The sequence below is a fragment of the Lepisma saccharinum genome, chromosome 8 (assembly GCF_977018435.1).
Source record: "Lepisma saccharinum chromosome 8, izLepSacc3.1, whole genome shotgun sequence".
Lineage (NCBI taxonomy): Eukaryota > Metazoa > Arthropoda > Insecta > Zygentoma > Lepismatidae > Lepisma > Lepisma saccharinum.
In genome coordinates this window covers 12,537,667-12,562,718 of record NC_139236.1, presented here as the reverse complement: position 1 = coordinate 12,562,718, position 25,052 = coordinate 12,537,667, and the positions used below count along the sequence as shown (strand labels likewise).

Genomic DNA, 25,052 nt, shown 5'->3' with positions numbered 1-25,052 from the left:
CTTGGTTTGAAGACATATACAGCCTTTGTCTGGTTGTCAGGTCAAAGGAATTCATAATTTTCAGTGAAACCTACTGTTTGTCTTTATACAAATAATAATAATAATAATATACACAAACTTCGGTTAAATAGTTACATGAAGGAAACCCCAGTGCATTATTCCACAGAAAATGTTTCTTTTATGTACGTTGTGAACTTGCATGATCGCAATTGATGCATGACTAATGCAATTGAGGCGAAGACATGTAACATCTAAGAAAAATGGAAAAACTACTAATTTGGAAAGGTTATCACATATTTTTGTACTTAAATTCGTGCAACAAATATTTCAGTACCATTGACGTTTTGCCACCTTGGGTGGTACCGACATCTGGCCTGGCCCATCGACTAACATATCAACATATTTTTCTTGAGAACAAAATTCATTATTTAATAGACTAATATGAAAGCAGCATTCTGAACATTCATACATATTGGAGGGTAAACTATGCTTTATAATGATAATTTTTCTTATTAAATATCTCTGCTGCTCTCATGAAATATTAATGAAAATGGAGTCTTAGACGTGTGCGTCTTGTTCTCATTGTTACATCAAAAATATTTATGTGGTTGACTACTTTTTAAAAATTAATAGGAATTTATCATATAAATCGAAATTAACTATAACGTTTTGTGCAAAATAGGAATAAGATAAAAAAAGTAATAGTTATAAATTCTATCTTCTTAGCAATTAAATTGAATGCTAGTTGTGGGCGGGGATTTACTCAATCCTTGGGGATATCTCGGGGATGCTTCTTATGGTATAAATGAGAAGCAGGGGGAGCGATGCTTTACGTAAGTTTTTATGTTGGGATTGCTTCCCTGAAGACACAGTCGAATTTGTGTCACCTTGTAATCCAGGGGCCCCAGTCTCGATCAGATTATCTATGCATAGAGTGGACTCAAAATAAAAATTAGGAAACACTCCTAGTTGGGAGGATGGAATCCCCTTGCTCCTCCACTCCCCACACTGCTCATTATCATTCGTCATTCTTCATCACTCTCACAATTAGCCGGAAGTGGCAGAAAGTGACTATAGATAAGATAATAACTAATTAAACCATTCATCTTCATTGCCATGATTAGCAAAAGTTACAGGAAAGCGACGAAAAAGTAGGAAAAAATAATAAATTTGAAAACTATGTGAATTAACTAAAGAAAATTGTCGATTCTGCAGAAAAGTCAATAACTCGTACGTACTTTTTACAATATGATAAAATTATTGAGAAAACTGACATTGACGTGTAAACCCTAGTGTTATAAACATATTATAATTTTACAATTTGTGAACAAATACTATCACGAAAATAAATGTAATTCCAGAAAGTGTATGTCTATCGTTCTTGTAACAATAATTTCTTGGAGTTGAGATCATATATACTGACAATGATCAATGCTATTAACGTACCATTGACCGTGACCTGGCCATTGATTTATGTGTCATTGTACTGGAAAATGGATCGCTCGTTTTGCACTGCAAGTTGTGTTTTACATAGTAATTACTAATATTTTGCTGTCTCTTACACCATGGATATCCACACGATTTGTTCCGAAGGTGACGCAAACGAGTCATTTTTTTTCCAGCGGTGCAGCAAGCGAGACATGTTTCTACCCAAAATAACGATGCAGCTAAAAAAAAAAGTAGCTGTTAGCCTCAATAAATTCATATATGTCTGTAAGTTATCTGGATATAAGAAATATTCAGATATTAATTAAATAAATTACGCAAATATCTATAATGCGCGATATTGAGATATTTATAATCTAGATTATATACCGGCTCCCGTGCGAGAGTGGTTATCACATCGCGCAAGGACGCCAGGGTTCCCGTGTTCTAATCCTGGCCTAAGCCTGGATATTTGCGAGTGTCCATTCAACAATTTCATCATATCATCACTCATCCTCATCTTCGCAAATTAGCCAAAAGTGGCATAAGAACCGAAGTAAAATAAAGCAATTCAAACAATCCATCAATCTAGATTATGCGTATTTCCATTGATTGATTGATTCGTTGTTTTAAGTCCACTTTATGCATTGAAAGGCTAATCGGGACTGGACCTAAAGTTTAAAGTGGGATCCGAACCACTTGTGCCTCCACCGGGTATCGAACCCGGGACCCCTTGATTACAAGGCAACGACGCTACCACTGCGCCATCGTGGAGGCAATGCGTATTTCCATGTAATAGATTATCTTTATTAACCTCCTGTAAAAGGAAGCGTTATTGTAGATTTTTTTACGCTATTACCACATTCAAAATTTACCTCAAAATGCGAAATTTTCGCTACAACTACAGGAATTTTGTAGCTTCGCTACCACTACAACTACAATTTTCAAAATGTAGAGTCGCTACAGCTACAGCTACAAATTTTGTAGCTAGATACACTGTTGTACTCTTTCTATATCTGAGGAGAATTATGTCTGTTGTTCATTAAACTAGATGCCCATTTACAAGACCAGCCTCTGTGGTGAGTTTGTTATGGCAACACACAATGATGCCAGGAGTCCTACATTTGTATTACAAAGTGCTATTAATGTTTTTTTTCTGGTGCCTATTGCATTAGTTCATCATTCACCCTCATCATCGCGGCTAACTCAATCGTTAAGAAAGAACGTAAAAGAAAAACATAGAAGTAGGAATACTTACGACGAAAAATGAGGTTGATGCAGCTTAGCTGAGGTGTGTAATAATAGGAAATTTAGGAAAACTTTTGTGACGTTTTGCTATGACCAAATTGGAGCGCATTCGCTACCTGCTCCCGTGAACGAAGTTCTTTGATCCATATGTCGTGAATTGTTTGTGGATTAGGAGCAGGAAAATTCACAATCCAGCACACCTGCCTGCTGGAGTTTGTGATCGCGTGGACTCTGCTAATCATTATCCGACACCACTGAAGAATGAATACAACCAGAAGACATCTTGATTCTTCTTAACAGAGTTAATTCTTCTACTTAGTATACTCTAACAAGAGTAACTAGGCAATGGTGTATCAAGTACAGATAAGAGCAAACGTGCATTGTAACTAGTCAGAGGAACATTATTTTCTCTCATTTCGTATAATGAGCCCTTAATAAATAATCAAGCTCACAATGGTGAATTTGAGATATTTTGAAGTTTTAAAGAACAGCAGATGATACAGAAGGCTAAGTATTCCTTTCTACCGAAGGTAAGTACAAATTACCAGCCAATAATTCCTTAACTTACCGCTTGTAATTTTTCGTAGCTTCTTCTATTGTCGACGGATCTTCATTCAGCAAGTTCTTCCTTACTTGCAACCAAAAAACTCTTATGTAATCCACTAGATCCACTCCATCCATAGACAAGGAGAATTCATCCTTGTCCTCAAGCTGAACCAGAGACTCCAGTCTCTCCATGTTATCCCGATGAAATGTCCAGCTGTTTACTAAGTAATATTCATTTGAGAGGATCACAGCATTCAATTTCGACTGAAGTTTAAGATACCTGAAATGAAACAGTACAGGAGTAACTATGTGTATAGAAATAAAAAAATGCAAGTCACAGGTAATAATTTACGCAGTAAATACTGTATAAGATTATAAATGGAGTAATTACTTCAGGAACATCAAATGGAAGCAAATACATAGGCGAATGCACAGTGGGTGCAGTGGGTACTACCACAACAATCTTAACTATTTGTAGAATAAGGTTTTAAAACACGGTTTTCAAGTCGTAATCCTTTGTCAGTTATTTCTTCAACAAACCAGGAAAACAAAAAATGTCTTCATTTCTGGACACTCCAAAACAACTCCTGTATTGTGCGCTCAAAGAAGGAGGAAATTGAATATTGATTATTTTACACATTAATAGGCTGCCTAATGCAAGTGTTGCAAAGTAATTTTTATCAAAAGATCATGGATACCATTCAATCAACTGGGAATATTTTTAATCTTATTCAGTGTAACAAGTACGGTTCTCACATCATAGCAGATAATTTTTGCCCTGAATGTTTCGGAATTAGAGGCTGAAATAAGAATTATATGAGCAAAGAAAATATACTTCTTCTTAAGTGATGTTGCTTTAGATTTTACTCCCCTATTATTTCCCTGCTCACTTCATATTCCTTTTTATTTTCCTCTTTGTTCCTTGTTCCGTGTTTACAGAACGCACTGTGGAACTTGTTTATATTAAGTTATTCGTACTTCGTTGCATCCCTCCATTTGTTTCTGTCTTCTGCTAATGTCTTCGTTTCTTTGTAGGCTTCATAATTCACATCTTGAGCAATTTGTTTTGTGTACTCCAACTCGTAACAATAGGTATTGATATTTACTGTCTTTTTATTGGATTTAATTGCAACGTAGCCGGCAAACAGGTACATAGCAACTAACTATTGTGGTTTGTCTTTTTGTGTATGTCCTTTAATTATGCGTCGCACTATGTTAGTTTCCCTAGGCTAAGATAGCCAGTTATGGTAGCTCTAGTTTGAAAAAAAGGAGCAGGTTTCCATTTGCTGTTAGATTCCTTCGACGGCCACCAACTTGCAACATGGAAAGCCTCAAGAACTGTGTACGCCACGCTTATTTTTTCGAAAGAAAAAGAAAAAGTAATTAGCAGTAGACGGAGAAGGAGAGCAGTAGAGTGGGTGTCGAGTGTAGGTTCATTAGTATGCCGGAGAGTGGAGATAAAAAATACAACTTGATTGAAGTCACAAGAAAAAGCATGTAATTCACGAACTATTTTATATTACATGAATAAACAACGCACATTGTAAAACGGATTGTACAGTGGGATCCATAAGTATTGCTCGGCAAATTGTTCATGACTACTTTCATTAATTTCTCTGTTGCATCCTGTTAGTTTTAAGTAAATCATTTTTACTTATACTGATGCAGAGGTTGCCAGCAGCCTATTTGGCATTTTGTTCGAATTCTTGAAGCTCTCATTGCGTAAAATAAAGAGAGTAAACTTGGTGATGGACAATTTGCTTGGTAATACTCATAGATCCCACTGTACATGTCCTTTTCTATCCAGAAGACCGATACAGATTTACAGAGTACATGATGAAAACGAGACAATAGAGCTGCGACAGATAACATAGAATAATTAGGTCTGGCGCACGCCGACGACACAGCTCAGGTCTGGCGTACATCTTACAACATACAACACTTCCTCCTCCTTTAGTAGAAGAGACTCCTGTTTAATGGAGTTTGTCCATAGTCATCAGGCGGTCGCCTTCTTCTCTGGAATCTTCTAATCGGCTGATGATCGTTTGTCGCGTTCGTAGGCTCCATTTGACCTTCAGCAGCAGGTACAGAGACATTGTCCTTCTCTCTTACTAGTACCGGGGTGTTGCCGCGCGAGAGACTTAGCTTTTAGACAACGGTGCCTTATCCAGCCTCGGCGGGATATCTCTGAATATTCGAAAGATGAATAAAAACCACGCCGTTTTCCACAATTACTTTAGCCATCTTCCGACCCATCAATTTTACAATTTCGCCAAGAATATATTTGGAACCATGGCTGAACTTCTTCTTGCAACGTTCCACTAGCATTTCCCAGCTTGAATAGAACAGAACCAATCATCTGCAACACAAATTCTTTACAGCGCATCAACCAACCCAACGAGGCGTGTATACTGTTTTGAAATAATATTCATCTAATACTAACTTCCATCTGTTGATTCTGCTGATGGCCAGAGCTGGCAGATTACTTGTAGGATCTAGCAGGTGAGATAATGGCTTCGAGTTAGTGAACGCAATAAAATGTCGTCCAATAAGATACATACATTTGAAAATATTTAAATCTACGGACTAATGCGAGTGACTCTTTCCAACTGAGTGTAGTTTCTTTCCGCAGCGAACAAAGTAGCGGCCATACACATGATAGGCTTGAGGACTCCGTTTATGTTGTGCATAATGGCTGCTTCCTTAGTAGTCGGCTATACATCTGATATCAGGTATAAGTCTTTGTTAGGATCATACACAGCAACCCCGCTCGGTAGCTAGGGAGAACTTCAATTGTTTTTTTCCTTGCTCGTGACGTATCGTGGGAACGAATCTTCAAATCCCACATACGAGAAGTGTCTAATGCTCTGCTTAAACGAAGATTCATGGATGAAAACATTCATTCTGTGTTAATTGCTCGTAACGAACATTGAAATCGTAGTTGAAATATCACAAATTTTCCTTCGCATGATGAATTTGCTTGATATTTGACACTGAAAATTGTGAATATTTTTAGTGATGCATTTTGTGGGAACGTTTCGTATTTCACAGCATGTATGTATTAATCAAATACAGACAGAATAGAAATGCGCAATGCCTGATACGTCGTGCACTCTACTGCATACAAAATCCACACTTTTCTTGTTTCTAACATCAGACAATTATCTGATACGAAATGTAGGACCACGCTTTTGCATTGAAGCATGCATTTCAACATGTCTGTGAACTTACCTACAAGATGTGAAAGAACAGTGTTGCAAAATGCACGTATAAAGAACAATAAACATAGATACTCGAAACAGCTGTGAGGAAGAGACAAATAGCAAAAGTTATATATATATAAATTATAATAGTGGGCTAATAATATTATTTATTAGACTTTTATTGTTATGATCAATAAGTAGAACCTATTATAGCAAAGAGTTCATTCACGTACTTAATGTTAATAGAAAGAAGTAATATTTTCACCTGACCTGATATATTTTTATAGATTCAGCATGGAAGTAACGTTGCTGGATATTAAACATACTGACAAATGGATTTATGGAAAATGGCAGACGTTCAAAATCGTTTTAAAAAACTGTTCCTAAAAAAAGAACATCAAATACAGGAAAAGATGGCAAAATGAAGGCTGCCTACTAAAAAAATTTACCTTATCCGCTCCTTTCGAAAATCCTGGGCACGCCACTACCTATTTTGGGTCGGATGAGAATGCACACTTTTTTGTATATTGTGTTCTTTCCCTGTCCGATCTGTTACTCAAATCTTTGCAGATGTGCGTCTTGTAGCATATTATATTTCAATGTGTTCTTAACTCTTGAAGATTAGTGTACGTGTAATATATTGAAATGTTACTAAATTAAATAATGTAAGGCTTGTACGAAATATTATTTTTAATCTGTTACATTTAAGTAGTTGTGAATTCAAGAGGTATTCAAAATGATAATTCACAATAACTGCAATTTTTATTTTATTTATTTATTCTTGTGCATGACTTGATCGGAAGCTAATATACAGTAGTTGTTTTAATACGTTAATACAAATGGATGTCTTGTATTCGAATGAAGAGTTTTAATGGCTTGCATGTGTTATTAGTAGGGCTCGGATAGTTATGCATTAAAAAAGCGCAAGATATGCATGCAAATATGCACTAAAAAGTGTAAAATATGCACTGAAATATACACTTTAAAAACCCGTTTAATTTATAAATGCTGTATATTACAAACTATGAAAGAGTACATGCCAGGCAATGAGTATGCATTATTCTGAATGCTCATTCGTAACACAGATTTTTTTAAATTAATATGGTTTGCGTTAAATGAAACACAATACATTACAGATCGAGATCATGTTTGCATTTGATAACAACATGATGTCTCAAATTTTCGAACTTGAAACTCTTTCTATTTTCAGCTAGAATAGTCTTATATTCAGAAAACACACGTTCCACTTCGCAAGATACGAGTGGACTGTATTTTAGTGCAGCAAAGTCAGACACATCAAGTTCCAGATTATCCACACGTTGTCCATTTGTATGCAGAATTTTGCAAACTTTCACCATTGTTGCATACCCTTTGTTCTTTTTCAATACTGCATCCAATTTCTGAACATACACAGGATCTCCAACCTGGGCGAGGGCCTCTTTAACGTATTCTATAATTTTGATGCTTGTTTGAAGTTGTAACTTGTTTGAAGTTGTTGACAGAAGAAAGACCGAGAAAATATAAAGAAAAGAGAAGAGAAGCGAGGAGAATGAAAAATAAATACAGTAGCTCAATATGCTCGGTGTTCATTGTGCATACAAAAATATGCACATCAACAACTTATTTTCATACAAATATGCACCTGCATATGAAATATGCATTTTAGTTAAAAATCCTTAAATATTCATTTGCATATGCAATATGCATAATTATCCATGGTATACTGAATTCGATTCAAAGGTTTATATCCTAAATTAAGCTGTAAGTTAAATACCGATTAAACTATCGAAGAAAAAGGCTAGCTTAAAAGGGGAAGAAGTTGTTATTCAAAAATTACGGAATCAATTAGGAAGTGACTAGGTTCATTTATATGCTTTATTTAAAATGTATTTAATGCACAATGGTCTTGTTAATAATTTGCGAATAGACTCATCATAAAAAAAAACACAATAAATAAAGCGACTTTGTTTGGCGTCAGCCAATGGGCCAGCTTAGCTTTAAGTACTTCTTTAAATCAAATTATCACCTATTTCCCCCCATAACTTAAAGTTATTAACTTTGTAAAAAGGTCTCCGGAAAACTTTACTTGTTGGCCGATGGAGATTTTGTTGAAATTAGAGATGGTAAGGAAATGAGAGAAATCTATTTTTCTTTTCTGTCCCGTCTCGAACTTGAGACGAAAATGAGACCAAACCTTTCGAGTGGTTTTGAGATGAGATCGAAGAGAGTCCCTCTCTCTCCCTCGTAGCTATGTGGAGTCAATGCTCTTCGCATTTCCTGTGAAGGTGAACTCATGTTTACGGACATAATGGAAGGTGAACAAGTCTTATTTACAGAAGGTGTTTGTTGACCCTGCATTCGATTTCAAAATCATCTTAGGCGCTAGGACCTTTAGATTCCGCCACTGGTGTATGCAGAGGGGAACTGATGGGGCTACAGTCCCTTCCGAAATTTTAATTGATTGATTTCGTTTATTTTACTTAGCTTTTCTGCCACTTTTGGGTAATTGCGAAGAGGGAGATGAGTCACGATATAATGAAATTGATGAATGGACACTCACAAACAACCATGCCTAGGAACCCTGGACCCCTCGTGTCGTAGCGCCAAGTTGCTAACTATTCCGCCAATTGGGCCGGCTCCGACATTTTGAGAAAATTAAAGAAAAAGAAAGTGATGAATTCATTTTTGGCAAATTTATTTGCATAATATACTGTGCGAAATATCAATTTTGCCTGCTTCAAACCACTTTGTTTAACGAATTCAACATCGACGTTCTCCTTACACAAATTACAACCTAATTTTACCGTATTCAAGCTCTGTGATCCAGGTAATGTACTGTCTACCAACACGATATATGGGCCTTGATATCCCTCATAATATAGACATATCATATGCCTCACTGCTATATTTAGCAACACCAACCTTTGAACTTGCACTTACTTTCGGATTTTTTGGGTTTTTCTCCACGTCAGGTTCTGTGCACTCTTCATTAGATCGACCTCTTTTGAAAGAAATCTTATCACTAACTTCCATTTCCGCTAACTGTTCAGGTGCAATCACTCTGGATTGCTTGCATTGAATTTTCTTCATTAATTTTCACATCCTGAGCCATCTTGGGAAATCACAAGCTTTTTTATTTCGCTTTTCTCTTTCACATATCAAATGTAAAAGGAATAGAGATATTTAATCTTGTAACTCTAGAACTATTATTCTCAAATCAAACTTCAATTAATTAGATCTCAAACTAGAAAAACAAACAATTCAACACGCTATTCAAACAGAATCCAGACGATCGATCCGTCACCATCAGAATCCCTTCAGATTATCAACCATTTCCTTTATTGCCAATAATTCAACAGGAGTTGCAACCATTTGAGGAACATGAGAAACAAACATGTTTCGCCACTAAGGTATGAAAATGTCAATCCTAGTCAAACCCATAATAGCACAATTCAGTTTTGCCTTCACAAAAATCAAATCCAAGTTGTGCTTTTCTCTTTGAAATACAACTTCAACATTAACTTTTCCTAAAACACAAAGATTATAACCAATTGCTACTTTCAGAATGATAGGAAAATTGCGTAGAGTGCAACCTCGTAACGAAGACTCAAATCGTCTACTGTCAATGAAAGTATAAATAGAACCTGTATCCACTAGTAATGGATTCTTAGAATTGTCGACTTTTAAGTCGATGAATAATGATCAGATCACTCTATATACCAAACAGACTCACTTTCTTTAGTAATGAAAGTTGTAAAAATCCAAGATATAGAGCATTACATCGGCGCTGCAATCAACTAATATGGTTTCAGATTTCTCTTCGTCAACATCCTGAATAGTTGAAAATTTGTGTTCTGTGGGAATGCAAGGAACATGGAAATCTGAATATATTAATGAATGATTCTCTACAGATATGGTTGAAATTGTCGTGATTATTAGGTATAATGGTAGGTTTTGAATGAACTGGAACTGTCATGTACAATATTTGTGCCAGAGATCAATTTGTCTTTGTTAGAATTATAATTTCCCTCTTTCTGAAGGCTGTTGAGAAATTATTTTTCTTTGTTCGGCATCTGCAAGTAGCCCCGAAGGCCGGACATTTTCCGTTAGGATGAAAGGAATTACAATTACCACACGGTTTATGAGCATCAATATTCGATTTATTGCCAACATTCCTCGAATCAATTTTATTCTGTCTAAAGTTTGTTCCAACATTACCCTTGCACAGGCTCGTACTCAATATTTTTTTGACGGAGGGGCCAAATTCGAAAATGGGTTTATATACTATATATTATATGAGAGAGACAGATTACAAAATAGCTGAAATGTTTAATGTTATATTTTTATTTAATTCTTGCTCTCTAATAATATTAATAAGATTACATACGTATATCAGTCTTGCATCGTGTTTTATATATATTTTGTACATGTTGGTAAGATCCATCCCAAGGATTTCCTTAAGGGGGAGCAGATAGATCGGAATATGTGGAACAAAGAGAAGCTCAGAAATGCTGTGAAGTTGATTAAATTAGGATATTTTAGTTTGCTTTTGTACAAAGTTTGTCTAATCGCAACGACCAGGATGAGCGATGATATGATGAAATTGATGAAGGAACACACTCGCAAAGAACCTATGCCCAGACTGAGATTCGAACCTGGCTCCCCTTACGTCTTACCGCGCTCTGCTAACCACTCTGCCAAAATCATAATTTTGGAACACGCTTTTTCATAAAAAATAGAATTATCTCGGCTCTTAAACAGTAGAATTTATTAATGATAGGATATCATATGCAGTTTTACAGGGTAGGTGGTGTAAAATTATTTTAATAAACATACATGAACCAACGGAAGATGAAGATGATAATACTAAAGATAATTTTTATACAGAGTTAGAACAGGTCTTTGATAAATTTTCTCAGTATGATATGAAAATTCTGTTAGGTGACTGTAATGCACAGATTGGCAAAGAAGAGACATTTAAACCCACGATTGGTAAAGAAAGTCTTCATGAATTAAGTAATGATAATGGTATAAGATTGATTACTTTTGCAACCTCAAAGAATTTAATTGTGAAAAGTAGCACTTTTAAACATAAAGATATCCATAAATATACCTGGTCTTCCCCAGATGGTAAAACTCATAATCAGATAGATCATATTCTTATTGATAAGAGAAGGCATACTAGTATAATTGACGTTCGTACACATAGAGGTGCTGACTGTGCCAGTGACCATTATTTAGTAATTGCTAAATTAAGAGAAAGACTCGCAGTGGTAAATCATAAGCAAAAAATCTAAAAGTTATAAAATTTGATACAGGAAAGTTTACTGATGAAAGAATTAAGAAAGATTACCAAATTAACTTCAACACAACAAACTTCATATATGCAAGAACAAAATTGAAATTTTTAAAATTTGCAAAATCGTATATGTTTATTTTTCGTAGCTTTTTAAAGGTTAACATATAAATATTTCATGGTTCGAAGGGGGGGCATGCCCCCATGGTTCCATGGACACCCATGGTTCCTCCCTTGGATACGGGCCTGCCCTTGCACCTGTTTTGAACTAGCGAAGTCGGAGTTTCAGAATGTTTCACAGCATTCTTCTAGTAATTTTGGTTAATAATGCCTTCAACCAACTCTCAACTCTGTAAGGTACGTGGCTGTGCCTATTGTCTTCTTCAAGGTCAATTCCGGATCTGACAATAATCTCTTTCTAACACGTACACTTCTTATACCAAGAATAAATACGTCGCGGCACATGGAATCAATACGATCACCGAAATCACATTTTGAGGCTTGCTCTTTGATTTGTACAATGAAATCAGGAAAACTTTGATTACGTTTCTGCTTTATAAGAAAACACTTATGCCTTTCAAGCACGAGATTCTTCTTGGCCTCATAGTGCTTGATCAATAATTGTTTATTCTCAGCGAGACTGAGATCCGATAGGGATTTTGGTTGTACAGTGGGGTCCATGAGTATTACCGTGCAAATTATTCATCACCATTTTCGTGCACTTTATTTGACCCAATAAGAGCTTCAAGAATTAAGAGAAAACTCAAACCAAGCTGATCACAACTCCTGCACCAACATACATAAAAATCCATCGCTTAAAAACACACAGGATGCAAGACAAAAATTAATGAAAATAGTAATGCACAATTTGCACGGTAATACTCATGGATCCCACTGTACGTACTAGATTATGCAAACCAGCATACGTTCTGTGCCAGATTGCTGCTAAAAAAACATGTTTAGCCTTATCGTCAGGAAAGTCTGAAGCCTTGTAGAAATATTCGAACCTCTCGACATAATTGTTGATGCTTTCCTGCAATCTGCAGAATTCAGAAAATTGAGACCACTTTTGTATGACGTACAGAAATTCTTACCTCCAATAGACAGCTTGAAGAGAAATATGTATACATTATGAGAAATAAGTAGAAATTGACGTTACAAAGATCCTCGTCGTCATTGTCAAGTACGGGTTCTTTCGTAGCATATCTCGTCGGCGACCCTGCGACCTTGGCTTTTCTGGGTCAAGGAGAGCCACACCGCTTCCTGTTTTAAAACCACTTTCCTCAACAAAATATAGTAGCAAGATCTGACACGTTTAGACAAGATTCTACCCGTACCGACGGGATATGCAATGTTTTAATGTTTTAGAATACCAGAGTATACAAATGAAAATACAACTTGATTGAAGTCACATGCAAAAGTGTGCAATTCACGTAGTAATCTATAATACATGCTTAAACAACATTACGTACCCGCACATGTAAACCATATGGCCAATGATTGAAATAAGGAATCATAGATGGCAGCACGCGGAAGAAATATTAAGATCGCAGATTATAGTAACAATGCGCACGCGAATTGAATGAAAACGTTTGGGAGAACCGAAATTAATTGTACTTACATAAATTTATGAACTTAGATAAACAAAGGAGATGGATAAAGGCGACATAAAGGAATGATCGACACGTGAAGCATATGTGATTATATGTAAAGATTAATGAAGTTAAAAAGCGATTACAATTTTATATCTCTATCGTCTTAGGAACGAGCTTTCCTACTAGACATTTTTTTGGTTGCTTTCCCCGGTGTGGCGACCCTCAAGCACTTCCGTTGCGGCGCATATATTGCTGACCCGGATTGAGGCGGCGCCCTTCGATTAAACCCTTTTATCTGCTTGTATTAGGCTATTGTGCAGCAAAAATATCGAGTTGAATTATTGTTGTATCTTTGACAAAGCCCAGAAAAGTAGAGAAATATATCAGGGAAGATACGGGAATCAATCCAATGTTTAATAAATGAAGGAATTTGGATATAGTTGCCTTTGTAAATAATAGATATATTTACTAGAAGAATAAATATATCAAAGGCATATGATTTCAACGATAGAAGAAGAAGTATATCAAATAATAGAAGATGGAGTTTATAGAATAAGTATATTGATTGATATAAGAAGAAGCCTATTAACCAATAGATGAATCAGCATATTAATTGATAGAAGAAGAAGTTTATTAACCAATTGATAGAAGAAGAAGTCTATTAACCAATCAACGATAGAAGAAGAAGCCTATTAGCCGGCAGAAGAGGAAGTCTTTCACATATCCATAAAGAAGAAGAGGGAGCCTAAGCCAAATAGAAGAAGAAGTTCATCACGTATCCATAAAGAAGAAGGAGAAATAGAAGCCTCCCAGTAGATGAAATATATTTAATGGAGATACATGTGACCAAGAAACAAAGAGACAGCTCTAAATACAATCCTGTATATAAATTTAATGTAATATAAAAATTAAGAATATACGGTGCATTGTACCTTCCATAGTAGGTTAAACAAGTTGTTTCCTTTGTTCCCTTTCTCTTTATAAAATAAGTTATCAATCAGTTTTAGTTGCCCTGAGAATCTCATGTTTTACCCTGGCCTAAGCCGGACTGGTGTCACCCTCTCCGGGACGTGGCAACAACTCACATTGTAAAACGGATTGCACATGTCCTTTTCTATCCAGAAGGACGATACAGATTTACAGTACATGATGAAAACGAGACATAGATAAATTAGGTCTGGCGCACACCAACGATACACATAAGGTCTGGGTACATCTTTAGTCGGCATACGACAAGGGGGAGGGAGAGGGAGAGAAAGAAAGAGAGAGGAGGGGCGAAGGTATATTTTAGTAACACACTGCTGGAATTTTCTCTTTCCAACAGTAGTTGTAATATTACGTTTATCTGTATTATTCTTAAATATGCGAACCTTTTTTTGGGCTGAGCCGATATGACGGTTTCTGCATCCATGCAGTGGCGTCGCTAGACATGATACATGACTTACTACTATTGTAAATATTTTTAATGTTTGAAAATAGCAAAGTGATTAATAAGACAATAATATATAACAAGCATAAGGAATTAAAACTAACATAGACTTACTGCATTAATTTTTATGAAAGCAGATGGATATTCTTGTCCTGCTTTTCTAATGCTGGTGAACTATGTCTATGTATCAGCTGTACTCTGCTGTTCGAATTTCTTGCAAAATTATCAACAACACAATGCACACACAATTAATGACACTCTTCCTTTTCTATGGCCAGTATTGCAAGTGAGGAAAGTCTGTCTTGGCCCATACTATTACTCAAAAATGTCTTGATTCTCTTCAAACAGCTAAAACTCCTCTCACACGATGCTGATGTCACAGGAATTGTCACTGCAATTTGCAACATTCTGCATAAGTTCGGAAACATGTCTTTTGGAATGGCATTCATTAAATGTACTATGGATGTGATGGTGTATGTCAAGTTCTTTAGGTAATTTTTTGCAACCATGATTTCAGCGATCGGCACTTGTAATTGCAAATAGTCACAAAAACCACTGAAGAATTGAGGGTTCAAAAACAAGTCAAAATTTGTTGTAAGTAAAGAAGGTGACATATGCTGAATTCCAACCAGAACACTGGAAGTTGCTTTATTTTTTAAACGACTTTCCAGATCATTTATCATTCAATCAATGATAGTGTAAAAAAGTCAGTAGAATGCAGGTCTATCGGTATCAGTTTTGTGCCCCAGGGTTTCATTTACAACGTGGTCTTTCAGTAATGATGGTAATGTGTGAACATGTTTGTGAACTTTTGAATAATATTCAACACTTGTTTCATTGAGAGTTACCTTCTGTTTCGCAATGACTCTGCCTCCTTGTATACAGAGTTAAAATATTCTTCATTTTGCATACAGCCAAAGTGTCAAGCACTGCATTAACACCTGCAATTGCCTCCGCAATATCAAGGCTTGGTGACTGCAACTTGTTATTGAGAATTTCTGTTATGAACAGAAGCTCAATGAAAATAAACAGAGACGTCATGGTTGAGAATTTTCTCAAAAATTCATAAAGGCCTAGGGCTCTACATTTAACTCCTGAATCTGATGGTTTCCTCAGATATTTCAAAAGAGCATCATAAGTTTTTCTCACCGCAAGTAGAGACCTTATTTGGCAAGCCCATCTAGTGCTACTTAGATTTTTTTAGTTCTGCACGAACATTTAACTCTGTCAGTATTTCTACAAACCGTGTATGAGCTATTCCGAACGTAGAAAAGTAGGTATACAAGAACTTGAGGATATCAAAAAAAAATTCCAACTTCAGGAATATCTGTACAAATGTTAACTAGAAGCAAATTTAACATGTGAGCATAGCAATGAACATATAGTGCAAAGGGATGTTCTTCCCTAAATAGCCGTTGAACACCACTATTTTGGCCACTCATGACAGCGGCACCATCATACCCCTGACCAACACATATTGCATTTTTTATATCATATTCAGACAGCTCTTCACAAAGTCGTGCCTTTAGTCCCATTGCACTTAAATCTTTAACATTCAAAAAACACAAAAACCTCTCATTAAGTTTGTTATAAATAAAATAGCGAAGACACATGCTCATTTGTTCAACCTTTCCTATGTCCCTTGTATCGTCTGCAATAACTCCAAAATAGCCAATTTCATTTACCTCCGTTAATATTTTTTTCTCAGCAAAGCTGCACTACATTCCAACAGAACGTTCTGGGAGTCTGGAGAAAGATCGTGGCATTCTTTGTCATAACGTTTTGAAATGTTACACTAAAATCAGTATCAAACTTCCCTAATGTCTTCAGAATTTCACGCACATTTCCTTGATTGAAACTTTCTTCACTTTCATCATGGCCTCTTTGTGCTATGCACTGCCTACCTGTGAGCAATAACACTTCAACAACGCGATGAAGATAAGAACGGCGCTTTTTTATTTCATTCACACTGGCATTTGTCAAACGATTACCTACTGTCCCCAATTTTTCTGTACTTTGGAATATCAGCCATTTTTCAGTTGCTATTACATGAGAAGCACATTTCTCGTGATCTTTAAATTTGTCTATAGCCTTTTTCCAGTTACGAACACCAATACTGATAAATGCAGATCTACCTTAGCTGTCTGGCCTACGAAATGTCTACAGGGAAAACAAAAGGCTGCATCGTGATTAACACTGTACTTCAATCCACGGGAAACGTTTGTGACATACTTCATTAAAGCACCTATTCTGGTTACCGAAAACGCTACCTGGAAATCTGGAAAGCAACGGTTGTTTAGGCCCTTTGCTTTTACTGCCTAAATCTGAAGTGATGAAACTCTCGACTTCTTTTGTTGATTGATTGATTTAGTTTATTTTACTTCGCGTTTTGTACCTCTTGGCTAATTTGCGAAGATGGGGATGAGTGATGAAATGATGAAATTGAAGAATGGACATTCACAAACAACCAAGCCCGACCGGGATTCGAACCCGGGACCCTTGGCGTCGCAGCGCGATGTGCTAACCACTCGGCCATAGGGTCGGGCCCGACTTCTTTTGTAATTGAACTTGGAGCTACCGATTTCAGGCGCTTACGTCGAATAATAAATTTGTCCATTGTTGTACGAACAACAGTAAATGTCACAAAAAGCTTTGATAACAAACACACAATATCACAAACTCCGTAACACAAACGCACCACTACCGTTTCCTCGCGTAGCAACCGTTGTAAAAATAGAACAAATGACGGCGATCGTTTGCACTGTTGCCAGCTAAAGACATGACGTGTCAGATGTAAGATCGTGTTTTTTTAAAAAAAAAACTATGTCACAACGAAACGATTCTTTCCCAGAATATATATTTCCGGTCAGCTAACAAATCTTCAGAACTTCTCGTCATATACTCTGGTTGTTTCAGAGGTGAAAAGCTTCTTGTCCTACCGTCTGCAAATGTTCATTGAAAAGTGATGTTCTTGGCCCAGAGGGGGATTTCTCTGTCATAAAGCAACCCTTTTCCCCTTTCCTATAATAGTTTCGCTCCAAAATTTCCCCTTGCTAGGAAGATATCACGCTGGTAACAATGAGTTCGCAACACTGACGGCATCATAGAAAGAAGTCTGCCAAGCTTAACTCACGCAGCTCCCTGCGGATTTCAAAGAAAGCGGGCAAGTTTGCCAACTCGTAAGAAGTAAGTGTAATAACTTGTAAGAAGTAAATGTGCCAACTCCTAAAACTCTCATTGAAATGAACAATTTTTATGCACATTTTCCGACAGAAGTTTTCTTCTCTTCTGAGCTTGGGCTTCGCAGGTACCCTAGATAGCTTGGAATATACGCATCTGCCTTCTTTAGTTTTTAAAAACGTTCTTTTGTCCATATACGAGGACAGATCGGAAAGTAACGCACAATATTTTTTTGCGCAAAATGTTTAACATGTAACATAAACCAAACAAATCACAAATGAATTGACATCTTTGACCTACTTTTTTTCATAGTCACCAAGTTTCTCAACACATTTCTTCCATCGTGGGACCATTTTCAATATGCCCTGTTCGTAGAAGTCCGTTTGTTTGGAGTATAGCCATCTGCGGACTGCTGATTTCACTTTCGAATCTGTCGCAAAGTGTTGGCCGGCCAGGAATTTCTTCATGGGACCAAACAGATGAAAGTCCGACGGTGCCAGGTCCGGACTGTATGGTGGATGCTGGAGCACCTCCCACCCAAATTCGGTGAGTTTCTCACGAACAGGAGCAGCAACATGGGGACGGGCATTGTCATGAAGAAGTTTAACACCATCACCATGAATGTTGCGGCGTTTGTCACGAAGGGCACGACGCAACTTAACCAAAGTTTTAATGTAGGCTGCAGCATTCACAGTGGTCCCGTGTTCAGCAAAGTCCACCAATAACACACCAAACATGTCCCAGAACACTGTCACAGGCACTTTCCTAGCAGATTGAGTCACTTTGAATTTTTTTCGTACTGGGGAACCAGCCTGCTTGGTTTCTGGCGTGTAGTGGTACGCCCACGACTAATCACCAGTGACGATTCTTTTCAGAAAGTCATGCCCTTCTGCGGCGTAACGCGTTAAGTGATCCATGCTTGTCATCATTCGCTGGCCCTTGTGGTGGTCTGTCAGGTTCTTAGGCACCCAGCGAGCACTAACTTTAAGGAATTTCAACGTGTCATGAACAACGTCGTACACCACACCATAGAAATGTTGAACGTATGCGATAAGATTCGCAAGTGCACACGCCGGTCGTTCACTATTGCTGCCTCAATGGCGCGGATATTCTGTGGAGTTGAAGCTGTTACTGGCCGCCCGGAGCGTGGCGAATCACTAAGGTTCACACGGCCCTCTTGAAAGAATACACACACCACCTGGAGACATTGCTACGGTCCAGACAGTCGTCCCCATTCACGACACGCATTTCCCTGTGAATTTCACTCGGTGTATGCCCTATGGCCCACAAAAATCGAACCACACTTCGCTGCTCTTCACACGTGGACGACAGTAACATGCGCGCCACGTTTGTTTCGTAGTTCAGGCTTCTCTCGCTAGAGCTGCACAGGAAAAAAAAATACCCTCTGTGGTGCAAACTTCAAACTCTCTCGTCGTGCAATTTCAGCATTCCAGCTGCAATACCTGGAGACAAAAAAAATATTGTGCTTTACTTTCCGATCTGCCCTCGTAATATGTTCTCGCGAGAATTAATTCAAAAGTACTCTATTACTTGCAGAACGTCGACCGTGGTGGCTGAGTCGGAAAAGCGTCTGACTACCACGCTAAAGGTCCCGGGTTCGATCCCCGGCCGGTTCAAATCCGGGAACTTTTCTAACGATGGAAGCGGCCCCGGCGCCCACCCAGCGTCGAATAACATGGGTACCTGGGGGAAACCCTGGGGTGTGGGGGGGGGGGGGTAAAGGCGGTCAGGGGCGTGATGCTGATCACATCACCCCCACTCACGACCGGATCAAGAAACTCAGGTGCTTTACCCCCACACCCCCTATACGCCTTCATGGCGTGGTGCTATGCACAGGGGAGCACTTTACCTTTACCTTTACGTCGACCGTTAACATCTAGAAATTCCTTGAATCATCGGCGTTATAATGATGTACATCCACTGATGTAAAGATGACCACGGAAGGAATGAGTTTCCCACTATGACCGTAGCAAGAATGAAAAAAGACCTTACCTCACAAACAGCACTTCATTGCTTACCATATTCTTGATATGGACATTTACGTTCAGGGAAGAACTTCGCATTCATCCATAAACAAGACAATCTTCCACCGAAGAAATTCTATTTCCCGCAGACTTTTGGGAAAAATGGCTGCTTCTAATGTAGGAATGCTGCCCTTGTATTCTTCCAAACACCAATCACTAAACCATTTAATTACACTAGGGAACAAATGAAATATTTTTTTGCCTCCAGAGCGAAATAAGTTGCCTCTTATGGAAACAAGTGTGCTGAATTAAAAAATAACGAAAAAAGTGCTCTAACACGCAAGATTTTATTTTTGCAGGTAGATTTCAGTATACATGGAAATATGCGTAAGAAATGTACAGAGCCATGAATTGCACATCATGTAAGTACATGTAAATAATATAAAGTATCATTTTATAAGGAAATTAGTAATCAGCCACTAGGCAAAAGTAATTAGCTTGCTACAGATAAGGAAATTTGAACAATACAAAAGCATACGTTTACTTGAGAATAGGTAATAAATGTTGACATTTCAATGAACGTCTCTTATATCCAGTGCTACTTTCTCGTTTCGTATTCCAACAGTAATCCCCTAACATGGCTGGGTCCCATCATCCTTGGTAACGACGTTCCATGTCAGAAATGTCCTGATGAAACCTTTCCCCCTGTTCATCACTTACATCACCTAAATTCTGTGGAAGATATTCAAGATGAGAATGTAGAAGATGAATTTTTAAAGACATTCGGCAACCCATTTCTTTGTAACACCTCAGTAGCTCTGAAACTAGAAATTCATAGTTCTCTTCTTTTTTGTTTCCCAGGGATCCATTCACCACAGCTTTGAAGAAACGCCACGCTGCCAGCTCGACGTCTTGGAGCTTGATTGAATAATTTTGTCTTTCAGGAGTTTTGTAATTTGTGGTCCCATAAAAATACTTTCCTTCAATTTTGCTTGTTGACTAGTTTGACAAAAGGTCTTGGAGGTAAAGAAATCCACTGCCATATTTATTCAAGGCTTTCACGAAGTTCTTCATCAATCCTAATTTAATATGTAGTGGTGGGAGAAGACTATTCTTTGGATCAACAAGCGCCACATATTTCACATTTTTTCTCCAATTTGGTATTCATCCCTCATTCCCCAATATTTAACTACAAAATGACGACTTGTGTAGCGACTGTCCCACAGGCACAAAAAGCAGCAATGTTTCGTAAAACCTCCTTGTAATCCTGTGAGCAAGGCAATAACCTTGAGATCAGCACAGATTTCAGATTCATATTTATTATAATTTACAGCTGCTAACAAAGCAGACATTGTTTCGTATGTTTCCTTCGTATTTAGAGCATGGAATAAAGGAATTGATGGTAAAACATTGCCATTATGCAGCCATACAGCTTTCATACTTAATTTTGAGTTATAACACCATTAAGCCTTGTTTCCATGATTATGAAAAACTAAATATGCTGACCAAGGCAGTAATTTATTTTATTAAAAACATAAACTAAACGTAACGTTTCAACCTTCTAGCAAGGTCTTCATCAGACTCTGTATCAAGTACAAAAGTAACAAGATACACAAAAAGGGCATTATATATACACAAAGGAAGCCAAGGAAATAGAGAAGAAAGGTGAAGAAGACATAATGAACTGGAATGGGGGACTGAAGTTAAACAAAGAATGGAAGATGGTGTTAGAAAGAGTGGAAAGGACAAGAGAGAAAGAGGAGAGGAGAAGGGAGAAAATGAAGGAAAAAGAGCGTGAGATATTCTATATGAATATCTCTTCACATTCTATATGAAAGTAATTATGTTTAGACTTTTATGTGAAAGTACAGTTGGGAAGTGAAAGCCACCTGCTAGAAAGTTCCTAACAACTTTCTAATAGTCTGGAGGGAGTAATGTTTGTGTATATATAATGCCCTTTTTGTGTATCTTGTTACTTTTGTACTTGATACAGAGTCTGATGAAGACCTTGCTAGAAGGTTGAAACGTTACGTTTAGTTTATGTTTTTAATAAAATAAATTACTGCCTTGGTCAGCATATTTAGTTTTTCTTAATTTTGAGGTGTCTATGAACAGTCTCCAATCGGGTCCTGAATGTCGAACACCGAACTCATTCATTATGTAAACGATATCTACACAGAAGCACACAAGTGGTGTACCTGTCTCTTATATATAAATTTACATAATTTTTTGAATGAAGTAATTCTTTCCCTAGTGTTATCAGAACGCGTCACTTTTTTCCAATCGACGCTAATCCAAATATCGATGGAGGGCTTACATTTTGCTTGTCTCACACGCTCTGTGCCAAAGACTCCCAAAAGAAAAAAAAAAGCTTTTTCTACTCATTTCGCTACTGCGTGACAAACACACATTTTTATCACCAAAACCAAAGTTTTCTCTTATCCTTTCCAAGAACAATAAGCAACAATTTTGTAAAAGCAACATTGCAGTGATGTTGTTGTTGTTGATTTGGTGTTTTAAGTCCACTTTATGCACAGTAAGGCTAATCGGGACTAGACCTACAGTTTAAAGTGGGATCCGAACCACTTGTGCCTCCGCCGGGTATCTAACCCGGGACCCCTTGATTACAAGGCGATGACGCTACCACTGCGCCATCGGGGAGGCCCAACATTGCAGTGAGAAACATGCTTTGTGCATATCATATGCCGCTATTGTTAGAATGCAGAAGTTGTTTACTCCGTGCACTACAATCCATTCTTTTGTGCTTCAACGCAAAATACAGAAGTAGTGTTTAACCTGAGTGGAAATCTGGTACATTTGTACTTATACACGTACATATGCACTGAAAAACTGAGTAAACCGAAAACTATTGCTTCCTGAATGATAAAAATGTTACCAATTAACACAATTATTATTATACTTGATATCGCGAAATTACATTTGGTGATACGGGTACCACTCTGAACCGATAACGATACTCTTACAGATTGCCACTGATACTGATGCTTGAAAGTTGCAACAATAAAACGTTCACAACATATGCTGACCAAAGTAGTCTACATTTAAGCAAGGAAACACTCAATAAAGTGACGTTTGAACCTTCCATCAGGGACTTCCTCAGACTTAAAACCAAATTATAAAATAATAAAAAAAAGATCGCTTGAAGATTTCACCAAAACAATTCAGGATTGTTCCGTCTGTCATGACGTTACGGTGTGAAATGTTGCCGGTGATTGGTTCGTTCCCATGCGACACGTGTCCACTGTCGCTTGTCGCGGTCGGTGTGAATTCCCCTAAATATATCCTACATTATTTTAAACGAATATCTCCTTGTTTCGTCAAATAAAAAATGTAAGATGTAAACAACACAAACCATGGCATGAGAAGAAAATATTGAAGAGCGCACATAATATGTCGGTGGTTTTTAGTGCAAGGGAGTGGGGGGCACCAAGAGATATTCCTACTTAGAGTGTCAAGATATCTAGCTACGGGACTGGCACACTCACCCTGGCTTTGATCCTGTTGCGTAGAGAATCAAATCGAGAAGTGCAGCCGGAATAAAGTGAAGAAGAACAGCGTAGATGTAATGCAACCACTTCTGCTCCGTGAAGGGTCGTAGTGAAGGATACCACAACACGCGAAGCGGCGGCTGGTAGCCATGAAGGATCTCCATTTGGCCTCTGAGGAATTCGTACGTTATCCTAAAATTTTCCGCAGCGGAGCAGTTTATGACCATGGGACTGAACAATCTGGGAAAACAGAAAGAAAGAAAACGCCAGGATGAAAATTCTTTCGTACGCTACTGCCAAATCTTATCGCAGAAAGTTCTGGGTTTATGTCTAAGCCAAGAACTTCATTATTTCTTTTCATCGGTTTCATTATTTATCCCAATTTTTGTGAATAACCTAAAACGGTAGCAGTGCAATGTTAAATGTTTCTAACGAAATCTGCCATAGCTAAACCCGAAAGTTTATTTCTGCGGCAACAAGAAAATTCCTTCTGTTCCTATCCTGTACAGGATCCTCCCATTCTTGACTATCCTTCACAATTTCATTCAGGCCAATCTTCTAATTGTCATTCCACCTTGATCTTCGCAATCTTACTGATGTCTTGACATCAGGTTTCAAAAGAAAGACCCTATGATCTTTTCCACTTTCTCCAATGGCTGGCAGAGAAGTATTTTCTTGAGTTGTTTATTCTAACAATATCAGGGCTAGAATACATATTATTCGGTATGATGTAACCTTCCCCACTCCCATGTTGTTTCATCTCCTTTATCTCCAAATGTATTTTCAATACTTTTCTTTTTTTTAAAAAATGTACTTTATGTTCATTTAGTTAAAGGCTCATTGTTTCACACCCATGCAAAGCTCCTGGCATAATTAGATAAGGTAGTGCGTAGAAACATGCCTCATGCTCATGTCTGCATTTACATCATATGTTCAACTAATTAAGTCGCTTCAGTCACACCTTCTTGCTCAATTCGAACTCTCCCTCCAACCCCTCGCCGCAACATAGATAGAAAGTGAAGGAAGTTGTCTTAGATTGCCATATTTTATTGTGAACAAGCCCAAAGCTACAATAAACTCAACTGAACATACCTTTCGTGCCCAACGTACCAAACTGCTGAAACCATCATTCCGTTTACGACCACATCTACTGGTATAAAGTCCATGTGTAAAGAGAGGTTTACAAACAAGGACCTGATAATGCCAGTTCTAAATCCTGCCAGCACTCCGACGATGCCATTGAAGCTGTCAACCCAGCCGGGAAAGGGAGATTTTATGCTAGCGACAACTGAAAAGAGAATGCCATGAGATAAGAAATTTCCTAAATTGGAAACTGGCGTCAGAATATTTCTCGACTCTTTTTATAAAAATACATTTATTTAATGCACGAGTGTCAGGCAACAAGAGGGCGACAAGGGACTAAATGTGAAGCGCCCCTATAAAAAAAATTTGAAACCAACGCACTTTATTACAGGGATATTCTGTTAGCTCTCCAAATTCACACTCACGTTACGGCACATCATAGATTCTACACTTTTGGCAAGAATAATAACGACAACAACACTATTAATATACCCATTTTTAAAAAAAATCAATCTAAACTAGTCATGTTGTGTTCGATGGATAGAATATACCA

At 37.6% G+C, this 25,052-nt stretch overlaps 1 protein-coding gene across 1 annotated transcript in view; it reads right to left on the bottom strand.

The window, feature by feature from the left end:
• The window catches only part of LOC145991665 (fatty acyl-CoA reductase 1-like), a 118,471-nt gene that overhangs the window by 6,104 nt on the left and 87,315 nt on the right, over nucleotides 1-25,052 (bottom strand). The window contains exons 6-8 of the mRNA XM_083127730.1: nucleotides 24,509-24,704; nucleotides 23,414-23,656; nucleotides 3,242-3,499 (exon numbers count right to left, since the gene is read on the bottom strand). Coding sequence (XP_082983856.1) covers nucleotides 3,242-3,499; nucleotides 23,414-23,656; nucleotides 24,509-24,704 — 697 coding nt within the window. The remainder of the gene's footprint in view (nucleotides 1-3,241; nucleotides 3,500-23,413; nucleotides 23,657-24,508; nucleotides 24,705-25,052) is intronic.